The sequence below is a fragment of the Dama dama genome, chromosome 19 (genome assembly GCF_033118175.1).
Source record: "Dama dama isolate Ldn47 chromosome 19, ASM3311817v1, whole genome shotgun sequence".
In the NCBI taxonomy this organism is placed as follows: domain Eukaryota; kingdom Metazoa; phylum Chordata; class Mammalia; order Artiodactyla; family Cervidae; genus Dama; species Dama dama.
In genome coordinates this window covers 88,130,284-88,142,372 of record NC_083699.1, presented here as the reverse complement: position 1 = coordinate 88,142,372, position 12,089 = coordinate 88,130,284, and the positions used below count along the sequence as shown (strand labels likewise).

General features: G+C 45.4%; 1 protein-coding gene across 2 annotated transcripts in view; it reads left to right on the top strand.

The window, feature by feature from the left end:
* The window catches only part of NMNAT3 (nicotinamide nucleotide adenylyltransferase 3), a 134,841-nt gene extending 123,761 nt beyond the window's left edge, over positions 1-11,080 (top strand). Inside the window, exons 5-6 of one of the 2 annotated variants that reach the window (XM_061167708.1) lie at positions 7,782-7,870; positions 9,902-10,056. In XM_061167708.1, the coding sequence (XP_061023691.1) occupies positions 7,782-7,870; positions 9,902-9,916 (104 nt within the window). In that variant the 3' untranslated portion in view covers positions 9,917-10,056. Of the gene's footprint in view, positions 1-7,781; positions 7,871-9,901 lie in introns of both variants that reach the window. The other variant, XM_061167707.1, reaches the window with a different exon arrangement.
* The last annotated feature ends 1,009 nt before the right edge of the window (positions 11,081-12,089 follow it).

The following is a 12,089-nucleotide window of genomic DNA, read 5'->3' as shown; positions in this document are numbered from 1 at the left end:
TTTTTGAATTCTCCTTCATATCTGAATGAGATCCTTGCTGGATACAGTAATCTAGGTTGTAGGTTATTCTCTTTCATTACTTTCAGTATGTCCTGCCATTCCCTTCTGGCCTGGAGGGTTTCTATTGATAGATCAGCTGTTATCCTTATGGGACTCCCTTTGTGTGTTATTTGTTGTTTCTCCCTTGCTGCTTTTAATATTTGTTCTTTGTGTTTGATCTTTGTTAATTTGATTAATATGTGTCTTGGGGTGTTTCGCCTTGGGTTAATCCTGTTTGGGACTCTCTGGGTTTCTTGGACTTGGATGGCTATTTCCTTCCCCATTTTAGGGAAGTTTTCAGCTATTATCTCCTCGAGTATCTTCTCATGGCCTTTCTTTTTGCCTTCTTCTTCTGGAACTCCTATGATTCGAATGTTGGGGGCGTTTCACATTGTCCCAGAGGTCCCTGAGGTTGTCCTCATTTCTTTTGATTCTTTTTTCTTTTTTTCTCTCTGCTTCATTTATTTCCACCATATTATCTCCTACCTCACTTATCCTATCTTCTGTCTCTGTTATTCTACTCTTGGTTCCCTCCAGAGTGTTTTTGATCTCATTTATTGCATTATTCGTTTTTAATTGACTCTTTTATTTCTTCTAGGTCTTTATTAAACATTTCTTGCATCTTCTCAATCTTTGTCTCCAGGCTATTTGTCTGTAACTCCATTTTGTTTTCAAGATTTTGGATCATTTTTATTATCATTATTCTAAATTCTTTTTCAGGTAGATTCCCTATCTCCTCCTCTTTTGTTTGACTTGGTGGGCATTTTTCATGTTCCTTTACCTGTTGGGTATTTCTCTGCCTTTTCATCTTGTTTAGATTGCTGTGTCTGGAGTGGGCTTTCTGTATTCTGGAGGTCTGTGGTTCCTTTTTATTGTGGAAGTTTCACCCAGTGGGTGGGGTTGGACCATTGGCTTGTCACGGTTTCCTGGTTAGGGAAGCTTGTGTCGGTGTTCTGGTGCATGGAACTGGATTTCTTCTCTCTGGAGTGCAATGGAGTGCCCAGTAATGGGTTTTGAGATGGGTCTATGTATTAGGTGTGACTTTGGGCAGCCTGTATGTTGATGCTCGGGGCTATGTTCCTGTGTTGCTGGAGAATTTGCATGGTATGTCTTGCTCTGAAACTTACTGGCTCTTGGGTGGTGGTTGGTTTCAGTGTCGGTATGGAGGTTTTTGGATGGTCTCTTATTACTTAATGTTCCATGTAGTCAGGAGTTTTCTGGTGTTCTCAGGTTTTGGGCTTAAGTCTCCTGCCTCTGGATTTCAGTTTTATTCATCTAGTAGTCTCAAGACTTCTCCAACTATACAGCACTGATAATAAAACTTCTAGGTTAATGGTGAAAAGATTCTCCACTGTGAGGGACACCCAGGGAGGTTCACAGAGTTACTTGAAAAAGAGGAGAGGGAGGGAGGGAGATAGAGATGAGCAGGAGGAGAAAAAGGGGGACTCAAGAGGAGAGAGACAGATCTACGCAGCTGTCTGTTCCCAGAGTGTTCTCCGTAGCCCAGACACCCACAGAGATTCACAGAATTGGATTGGGAAGAGAAGGGGGAAGGAAGAAATAGAGGTGTTCTGAGGTATAAAACGGAGAGTCAAGATTGGGAGAGAGTAATCAACACACTCCTGAATAAAAATGGGAACTGAATATTGGATTCTTAAATGTCCACAATTTTTATCGTATACTGAAAAACAAAGATTAAAAATCTAGAGTAGAGGTTAGACTCTTAAAAATACAACATTGAAAACAAAAACACAAAAAATTTTAGAACTATATATGAAGTTCAGTTTAAAAATAGGGCTTCTCTTTTTTTTTTTGGCAAGGTTATAGTGAAATGAAAATGAAAATTAAGGAATAGTAGAGGAGTAATAGAGGACTTTGAAAGAAAATAAGAGGAAAAGAAAAAAAAAGACAAGAAAAAAATTTTTTCCTAATTAAAAAAATCATAAAACTATATGAAAATGAAAGTTAAGGAGTAATGGGGGAGTAATAGGGAATTTTAAAAGAAAATAAAAGAGAAAAAATAAAAAAGAAAAGAAAAGAAAAAAAATTTTTTTTTAATTTAAAGAAAAAAAAAGGTAAAAATATATCTAGGAATTTTTGGGAGCTGTTGTGGTCAGTGTGGGTTCGGTTCAGTTTCAGATAGCTCCTCATTCCAGCTTACACTTCTCGATATCTATAGGCCCCTTCCAGTATAGTCAGTGTTATCTACAGGGATTTTAATGTGTTGCACCGGTCCCTTCTGAAGCGGTTCCCTTTGTTTATTTGGTTCTGTTTGCCAGTCCCTTCAGTGTCTAATTTCAGCCCTGACACAGGCGAGCGGAGGTGGTCTCTTGATTAGGTTTGCTAGTTCAGTTGTGCTGCGGGGAGGGAGGGGCGCTGCCTTCCCCGTCTATGCTGCTCAGTCTCCCGCGTGCTCTATATGGAGCGGGCCCTGCGTGGCGTTTGGTTCCAGTTTTCGGGTATTCCACAGAAGCGTGGACTTGGTTGCCCCTGCGTTATGTGCCTTCCCCAGCCCGAGCAGCTCAGGCAGCCAGGAGCTTGATGGGTGCACTCTCCCTGGGTGCGGTGCGCCTTCTCCCCTCTGCGGCCCCAGCCCCAGCCTCAGTTTCCGCCCGCTCCAGTCGGGTGCCTGTGCCTTGTGTTTAGCTGCGACCCTCCCGGCGGATGTTGACCATCCAGAATCTCAGGAAGTCTTTGGTTATAAACTGGAGGCCTGTTTGCAGTGTGGTAGGGGATGCTGTCTTTAGGGCCGAGTTTGCCCCTTTCCCCTCCCCCCTGCCTCCTGCCTCCGGCGGGGCTGGGCCGGTCCGCAGCCGGCTAGCTCTTCTCTGGACTTGCTCAGACCCTTTGTTCTGCAAACAGCCAGCAGTGTGTTCGGGCCGGTTAATTTTCTCTCTCTCTTTTGCTATCCCACAGTTTAAGTTGCTATCTCACAAAAGCTCCCTCCGATTGCCCTCAGGGCACTCAGGCCCAGTCCTTACCCTAAGCAATGCCGCCCGCTTCTCTCCATTCCGCCCCCACTTGCTGGTGGCGGATGCGGGCATCTGGGTACTTTTCTGCTGGGAGTTGCTTTTAGGCACATAATCTGTGGGTTTTATTTATTTTTCCTCCCAGTTAGGTTGCCCTCCAAGATTGGAAAACTTCCCCCAGACCCACCAGTGCGAGGGTTTCCTGGTGTTTGAAAACTTCCTGTATTAAGACTCCCTTCCCGGGACGGGTCTCCGTCCCTAGCTCTTTTGTCTCTCTTTTTATCTTTTATATTTTGTCCTACCTCCTTTCAAAGACAATGGGCTGCTTTTCTAGGCACCTGATGTCCTCAGCTAGCGATCAGAAGTTGTTTTGTGAAGTTTGCTCTGTGTTCAGTTGTTCTTTCGATAAATTTGTAGGGGAGAATGTGGTCTCGCTGTCCTATTCCTCCGCCATCTTGTCTCCTCCGAGGAAACCTATTTTTAAGAGATTTAACGTCAATTTGGATCTTCCTTTTAATTTGTAGCCCTGGGTTTCTACCCCGTGGTCAGCTCCTGGTGTTTGACGGAACCTTGTCAGCTGTGATTTCAGAGCACCTCCCATGGCAGCCCTGGTACCAGGGGTTAAATACACAGCCCCCTCAGGCACATAACCTGGAGCACAGTGATGGGGGGCAGGGTGGGCCAGGAGCAAGGGATCACTGGTATCACCCGGCCAACATTTTCACAGGCTCTTCCGTGGGACTGCCTCCAGCGACTCTCCCAACTTTAGCTGGTGGGACACTATTTCCCTATGAGAAGAGCTCCAGATTGTCGTGGTTAAACATGCTTACAATGCTGTCTTTTCTATAGGACTTTTCAGAGCCTTTACTATGTTCATGTGCATGTGACTCTATGAGGAAGGGAAGTAGCTTGCAGCCATTCTTAGCACATTTTAATCATGGAGATCTTTTTAATGCATATTAGTATTCCTTAGAACTGGTGCTGCCCAGAACACAGACTGGGAATCGCTCTTCTAAAAGGACTTGAAAGGTGGGGTGAGGAGAGATAAACTAGGAGTCTGGTATTGACATATACACCCTACTATATATAAAATAGGTAAACAATAGGGACCTACTGTATAGCACAGGGAACAACACTCAGTATCTTGTAATAACCTATAACGAAAAAGAATCTGAGAATATATATATATATATATATATATATATATATACACACACACACACACACACACACACACATGTGTTTAAAAATAAATTAATTAAGAGGCCTTGAAAATGCCCTCAAGTTTCCCACTGCAGTCCCCGGATGCTGATCAAAGCATCACTCACAGCAGAATCACCTGTGTGGCTTGTTAAAAACACTGAAGCCCAGGCCACGCCCCAGACCTCCTGAGGACAAGGGGCCTGGAACTCCATGGTTAACAGGCACGCTGGGGATCTGCTTTATCTCCAGTTTGGGGAACTGTGCTGTTGAGTGGGAACCCAAGAAAGAAGGAGCTGCCGAGTTTCCAATATGATCACCTTCTCCAGTATTTATTGCATTCCTCTGGCCTCCCTGTCTGCCTGTCCTCCAGAGCCAGCAGGGGCTCCTCCTCGCCTGTCCCCCAGCCCTGAGCACAGCACACAGTGCTCATTCTCAGCCCTCTGTCTTCTTTCTGAATCACCTCTGGCTCAGCAGTCACTCCTGATAGAGTTCTCGAGACGCTGGCTGGGAACAGAGGTGCCCTGGTCTGGAGACCATCTATGGATAGCAGTGAGTCTGGCTGTGGATAGGGGAACGGTCTGGAGGAGGCGGTGCCGCATCACCACTTGCAGGACCCATAGGTTATCTGGGGTGGGGCACTCCTTGGGCAGAGGAGCAGCTGAGTAAGGCAGGCAGGGCAGGAAGTGCTGGCCACCTCATGCCATTCAGGATGCTGGAACCTGTGGCGAGAGAAGGAAGTAGCTGCCCGTGAGGCAGGAGGGATTCCACACTGAGGCTCCCGGCATCTCACCTCTCTGCAGATGCTTCCAGAAGCCGTCTCTTTGCCTGGCCTGCCTCTCCTCCCACCGCCAGTTGTGGCTCTGCTGTTGAAAAGCTGTCTGTCCTGTAAGGCCCTTCTCTAAGCGGGAACCTTCCCTAAGAAACCAGTCCCCCCTCCACCACTTCACGTCACCCACTTTCTTTTTGGATGTGCTTGTCCAGGGGCTACTAGCCTGCTCTGCTTGGCCCTGTGACATTCGGGGTTTGTCCCTTATTCCCTTTCTCTACGTTCAGACCCTAAATCCTCCTCCTCTTGTTCTCTTCCAAAGTAACTGCTAAAAAAGGAAGTTTGAAGAAAAAAAAAGGAAGTTTGCATTGAATGAAAAGTGGGCTTTTCAATTTACCAAAATATATCTGGGGCTTTAAAAATGAGTGTGCCCTTTGCTTGATAAATTCCCCTTCTAGGAATCTGCCTGAGGAGGTAATTAGAAATTGGGACAAAGACTTAAGGAGAAAGATGTTTATCACAGCAATTTTTACAATGGCAGATCATAAAGCAACCTCAGTGTTAAAATGTTAGGGAATATATAAGTAAATTTACTATATATAATATAGGATGAAGAACCCACACAAAAGGTTTTCATGATAAGGTGAAACACTTAGGAGGTAAGTGGGAAAAAAATCAGGATACAAGACTGGATAATCTCAATTTATATAAACATATGTAAATGTACTTTCACATCTGTTTGCATGTTTAAATAGAAAAGACTAAGAAATACCCCAAAATATTGACAATTTTTTGTAGAAAGCAAAATTACTGTTGTTATTTTCTACTTTAAATACTTATATTTTCCACATGGTCCACAGTTGACACAGATTTCATGTTTATCATCAGAAAAATAATAGAGCAGTTAAAAGAGAAAGGTGGAGACTATCTCATGTAAGTTTGGCTTCTGATGAGGTAACCTGCATGCTACTAGTGGCCTATTTCTAAAGGACCGTTTTGTGTGCCCTGTACTCTGTCACGTGCTGTTCTGCTCTGCAGCTGAGCTCAGCGTCTTCTGGCTGCCAGGCCGCTGCTTTCCCCATCACTGCTGTGATTTGTGGTCCTCCTTGGACTCCCCCAGGGGCATGTAGATTTCCTTGTCCTGGGCCGTTTGGGTGTCACACTTTGGGACGCTTTCAGTCCTTTAATAGCCCAGTTCTGACACTTATGAAGGTAGTCCCTGCCTTAGCTGTTGGGGCCGAGCACAGCTCAGAGGATTCTCTTTCCATACAACCAGAGCAGATGCTTCATCTGTTTCCATTTCACACTGCCTGTTCCAAGGTGGCCTTGTATGATCAGTTTGGGCGTTCCCCTCATATACCAGAGGGCTTCCCTGGTGGTTCAGTGGTAAAGAATCAACCTGCCAATGCAGGAGATGCTTCAATTCCAGGGTCGGGAAGATCCCCTAGGGTAGGAAGTGGCAACTCAGTCCAGTATTTTTGCCTGGAAAATTCCATGGACAGAGGAGCTTGGTGGGCTACAGTCTATGGGGTTGCAAAGAGTCGGGCACACACACATCAGATCCCAATACCTGGCTTCATCGTGGGTATCCTGTCTAGACCCGGAAGTCCTGCACTCCAGACACCACCCTCTGTGCCTGTGTTCATGTGCTGTGCTAGGCAGGAAATTTCCATTGCGTTCTCGCCATCACTCAGCTTCCATAACTCCCAAAGGAGGCTTTATTACCCCTACTGCAGCTGAGGAAACAGGCCCGTCAGCTGTAACTACCCCAAGGTCCTCGCAGACCTGAGATTGGAATCCAGAGCTGACTGGCCTCAGGGTTGGTGCTCTTTAATGTTAGAGTGTGGGCAACTGAACATTCAAACGAACAGGTCCTGGTGGCAGTTCTCTTGCTTTCTGTGTGAATCTCTGCTTCATCTGCTCTCCAGAGCCTGTGGTTATTCAAAGACAGAGCACACTGCCCCAAAATGCCCATGGACATCTATTTATGTCACTGAGTCACTGGGCAAGGGCTCAGAGTGGATTGTATTCCATACTGTCATTGTTAATAAATTCAAACAGTATTTAATATTGAAGCAGGTGTGTGGAGATCATCCCCACAGAAACCCACAGGAGAAGAAACCCTGACCTGTGGGAGCAGGGAGGTGTGCCCAGACCCCAGGAGACCCTGGAATTCAATGCACATCTCTTAACCTCCCCCATAGGAAGAACATGAAACAACAATTCAATGGCTTGAAAGATCAAACACTGGTCTCTTTCTATATTACAGTGGTCAGATAAATAAGAAAGTAGAGTAAAATCTCACAGGTGTGGAACAGTTTGAATCCACATACATGTTGCAAGCAATGGGACCAGCCCAAATGAGTGAAAAGTCTAAGTTACTGAATAATTTTTAAATGCACTTAGGACGCTCTCCATAAGTGCCAGTGAGTGGATTGGTGGATAAGTAGGTGTATGGATGGATGGATGAATGGATGGATGGTAGTTAACATATACCACACTTTTTCTGTTCTCTGTTCTAAGTGTTTTATATTTATCAGTTCATTCAATTCTAAAATAATCCTATGAGATAAGTAGTGTTAATATCCTCATTTTAAACTTGAGGTCACATAGCTGTCAGATGGCAGAGTCAGGATCTGAATATGAAGAGTCTGGCTCTAGAGTCCTAGTTCTTAACCATGGAGAATTCATGAATACATATCTTAATAAATGTTTGAATATCATTTTATTATACCAGTAGTAGACTGCTAAAGTGTTTGAAGTATGTTTCTATGATTACATCTGATGCCTTAAAATGAGTAAAGAATCCAGTGCCATCATTTCATGGATGGGGAAACTGACGCCCAGGGAAGGATCTCAGCTCCAGGCCCGCAGCAGCCAGTACCCAACTGAGGTGGGAACTCTGACCTTTTTATGACATGTCCAGCTTCTCACTTTCCAGTGCATCACTGGTCTAGTGCTCCTTTGTAAACTCATCTCTCTAGTCCATGTCCAGGTTCTCTCAAAGGTTTCACAATAGAAGAGCCTAAGCTGACAATTTACATCAGGTTTCCCCCCAGCAGATGGTATCCCTGAAGCCCTTCCCAGCTGAGGTTTCATGGTGACTGAAAGATGTTCTTGCTCTAGGAGCCCAGCCTTTGCTGTTCACTGAAGCTAGAACTGACTTCCAGAAGGACCGGAGGCCCTGCTGGTTGCTTCTAGCATGGACTTAGTTTTTCTTTTTTCTGATTAGCCCATGCAAAGGGGACAGGAACAGGAATGGTGCCAGGAAAATCCAGGCAGAGTGATGCATGTACAGTTCCTGCCAGCAGGCGGCAGAAGAGCCCAGGGGTTTCAAATACCCCCCAGTGGAGGCTGGCTGACTCAGTTAGCAATGAATAACCTCAGGCAAGTCACACGCCCCTCTATGCCTCAGTTTCCCCCTCTGCACAATGGACATGACAATAACACCCATCTCTTGAGGTTACTCTGAGGCTCAAATGAAATTAAACACATAAAGCACTTAATAGTGCCCATAATAAACAGCCAATAATTGTTAAGTATTCTTTAATCATCACAATCATCAGTCTCTGTTAGAACAAATGCTACAGGATTATCCACATTGATCAGTTGTTCTAGAGTTTTGTTTTATTGAAAACAGATGAAAAGGTCACCAGCTGAGGTCTTAGAGACCTTTTAGTTACCCAAAGATCCTTTATAATTAACCTTTAAGATGGGATTGTACTTATAAAGGTACCAGACATGAGGGCTGGAATAGATTGGCCCTAGTGGTAAAGAACCCACCTGTGCTCCACATAAGAGAGACATAAGAGACACAGGTTTGATTCCTGGGTCGGGAAGATACCCTGCAGAAGAAAATGGCAACCCACTCCAGTATTCTTGCCTGGAGAATCCCATGGACGGAGGAGCCTGGTGGGCTGCAGTCCATGAGGTGACAAAGAGTCGGACACAACTGAAGTGAAGCAAGCAATATAAATTTATTTATTTATTTATTTATTTTTGGTTGCACTAGGTCTTTGTCGCTGTGAAGGCTTTTTTCTCATTGCGGCGAGCAGGGTCTACTCTTCAGTGTGGTGCGTGGGCTTCTCATTGCCGTGGCTTCTCGTTATGGAAAAGGAAAGGAAAGTGAAGTCGCTCAGTCGTGTCCAACTCTTTGCGACCCCATGGACTGTAGCCCTACCAGGCTCCTCCGTCCGTGGGATTTTCCAGGCAAGAATACTGGAGTGGGTTGCCATTTCCTTCTCCAGGAGATCTTCCCGACCCAGGAATTGAACCCGGGTCTCCTGCATTGTAGGCAGACGCTTCACCATCTGAGCCACGTGTCAATCTGTGCTTGTTGTGGAGCACAGGTCAATAGTTACGGCGCAGGGGCTTAGTTGCTCAGCGACTTGTGGGATCTTCCCAAATCAGAGATCATACCCATGTCTCCTGCACTAAAAGGCAGATTCTTTACCACTGAGCTCCCAGAGAAGCACAGGGCTGAAGTAGATTTTGAGAAAGGCGGTGACTTGCCAGAGGTCCATTGTCTATTAGTCCTAGGGCTTTAAGAACCTCACCTTCTATCAGAAGACAGAGTTCTAGGTTCAGCACAGCCACCTTTGGTCTTGCTGGACCTGCTATGGGCTCCAGTAACCACAGACAGCCTTGTGGTATGACACTGAAAAAAAATCCATTTTGGATTACTTGGCATTTTGCCAACCTTAAACAAAAGATTTATTGATTAAAGTATTACTTAACAACTGTATGTCCCTAAAGTAGTTTCAGGTTCATCACATACTTTTTCTCCTTAAGTCATGAACACATAGACATTGAGTTCCCCATAGATTCCAAGAAAACCATTTGGTGAAAATCTCAGACTATGATGCTATCTTTCCTGGCCATGAACTTCCTGTTACTTTCTTGAGATCCACCCTTGTTTTTCCAGCTGTGCCTGAGCTGAAGCTTCTCTGCGGGGCAGATATCCTCAAGACCTTCCAGACCCCCAACCTCTGGAAAGACACACACATCCAGGAAATAGTGGAGAAGTTTGGCTTGGTGTGTGTGACCCGAGCAGGGCATGACCCCAAGGGATATGTCTTGGACTCACCCATCCTGCATAAATACCAGGACAAGATCCACCTGGCCAGGGAGCCGGTGCAGAACGAGATCAGCGCCACATACGTCAGGTGGGCCTTGAGCCGGGGGCATAGCGTGAAGTACCTACTCCCAGATGCTGTCATCTCCTACATCAGGGAACACGACCTCTATCTCAGGGATGCCAGCCCAGAGAGGAATGAAGGCTTGCCAACCCAGGGAGGGCCAGCCTCTTCTTTTCCAACCAGCTCGTCCTGAAGACAGGGCACTTATGTTCTTTGTTTTCTGAAATCTTTCCATTTTGCATTTGGTTTGTTTTGGCAATGATTTTGCTTCTGCGGCATCTTCTGTCCCAGGAAGAGATACCTTCTTCGGGGAGGAGCAAAGGTCTGAGTTACAAGGATGGACATTTATCATCGAGGTTAAAGTGGCGTGGCAGCACATCAGGATTAGACAGAAGCTCTCAGAACCTCTGGTGGAAGAGGCCTCCTTGCTTTGTAAGTGGTAGCTATGGCATGAACACAGAAGGTGTTCTGCACATGGCAGGGGGCCCTGAGGGTCAGATCAGAATTGCCCACAAAGCCTTTTTTAACTGGGACCAGGTGCAACCTGTGGGCCTTGATTGAAGAGACTTGACAGGATGCTAATTACCAAACAGTGGGCTTTGTCAAGGCCTTTTTTCAACAAAACAACGCTCATGGAGGCCCACATTCAGGAGCAGCGCTTTGTTGATTGATACTGAGTCTTCTTTTAGGAGCTGTTGTCTGCCTGCCTCCTGGTCATTGGTAAAATTTAAACTAAAATCTTTCTAAGTGGTGATCCTCAAACAGTATTTTTGATACAGTATACATATATATATTTTTAACACAGCTATTCTATTATATAAATGCCAGGGTTCCTGATTTTCAGGTTTCTAAAAATGAACTGAGTTAAAACAGATGCCTTGACTGTTTTAGAGAATCTTTTTGAATGTTTTATGATGGCCTGCCTGTTGGAATATCGGCGAAGGGATAAATAATAAATTGACATCAAAAAGTACTAATGAAAAGTTTCTCTTTTTCTTCTTTGTTATATTATTAATGCCTGGTATATCAGCTGTTGCTTTTCTTTTTAGCTACTCCCTGAAATTTGCTACTGTTCAAGTCCAACCGGCATGAATTTAAAAGTTTCTAGTCCCAGGTACCAGCCATGGAGGAAGCAATTGCTTTCCAAGCAAAAGGTTCTCTAAGCTGTGGGTCAATGACTCTGTTCAGGTGAGCCCTGGAAGATGCCCCCAGGAGCCCGGTGTAGGTCCAGGATTTGTCCTTCCACTCTGATTAGGAGGAGATTTTGATTGGCCAAACCCTGTTTGAGTTGACTCTTTCCACGTGCTGACTGAATGCATTTAGAATTTACTTCTCCCTGACTTTGCCCTGGTTCATCCTTGTTACAAATTTAATCGTGCAGAAGCCCAGAGTTGGTGGGAAGAATCTAGTATCTCCCGAAATATATCCCAGTATCTGCAGGTGTGTCAGGATGGACATGAGTGAAGTTGGGAATCAGGGTTCCCTGTGAGGAGAGTGAAGGGGGGAGCCCTCCCATGGGAGTCTCCAGACTTATGCCCCTGTAACCTCTAAGCTGCTGACCTTTTCCCACTCTGATGAGCTATGCCCTCAGAGGCTCCCTAAGGACCCTGCTAATTCAGAGGAATAGGAATCAAACAGACTTGCCCCAAGGCTGGCACAGCAAGCTGCATTATGTAAACTAGCTCCCTTCTCTACGGTGGGCCTCAGTTTTGCAATCTCTAAAATGGGGAAGTTTGGCTAGACATCCTCTACATTCTCTTCCAGCTGATTTTCTGAGACTCTGAGTGCCTCTGACTTCAACCTCTCCACCCTTATTTGGGTCCAGTACACTTCTAGCCCAACTGGACACTCCCCAAGGGCAGGGGTCTTTGTATTCTTTGCTGCTGTATCCTAAGTGCCAAGAAATTTGCTACTCCAAGTGTGCTTGCAGGCCTAGTGTTTGCATCCCCGGGGAACTGGTTAGAGAGACAGACT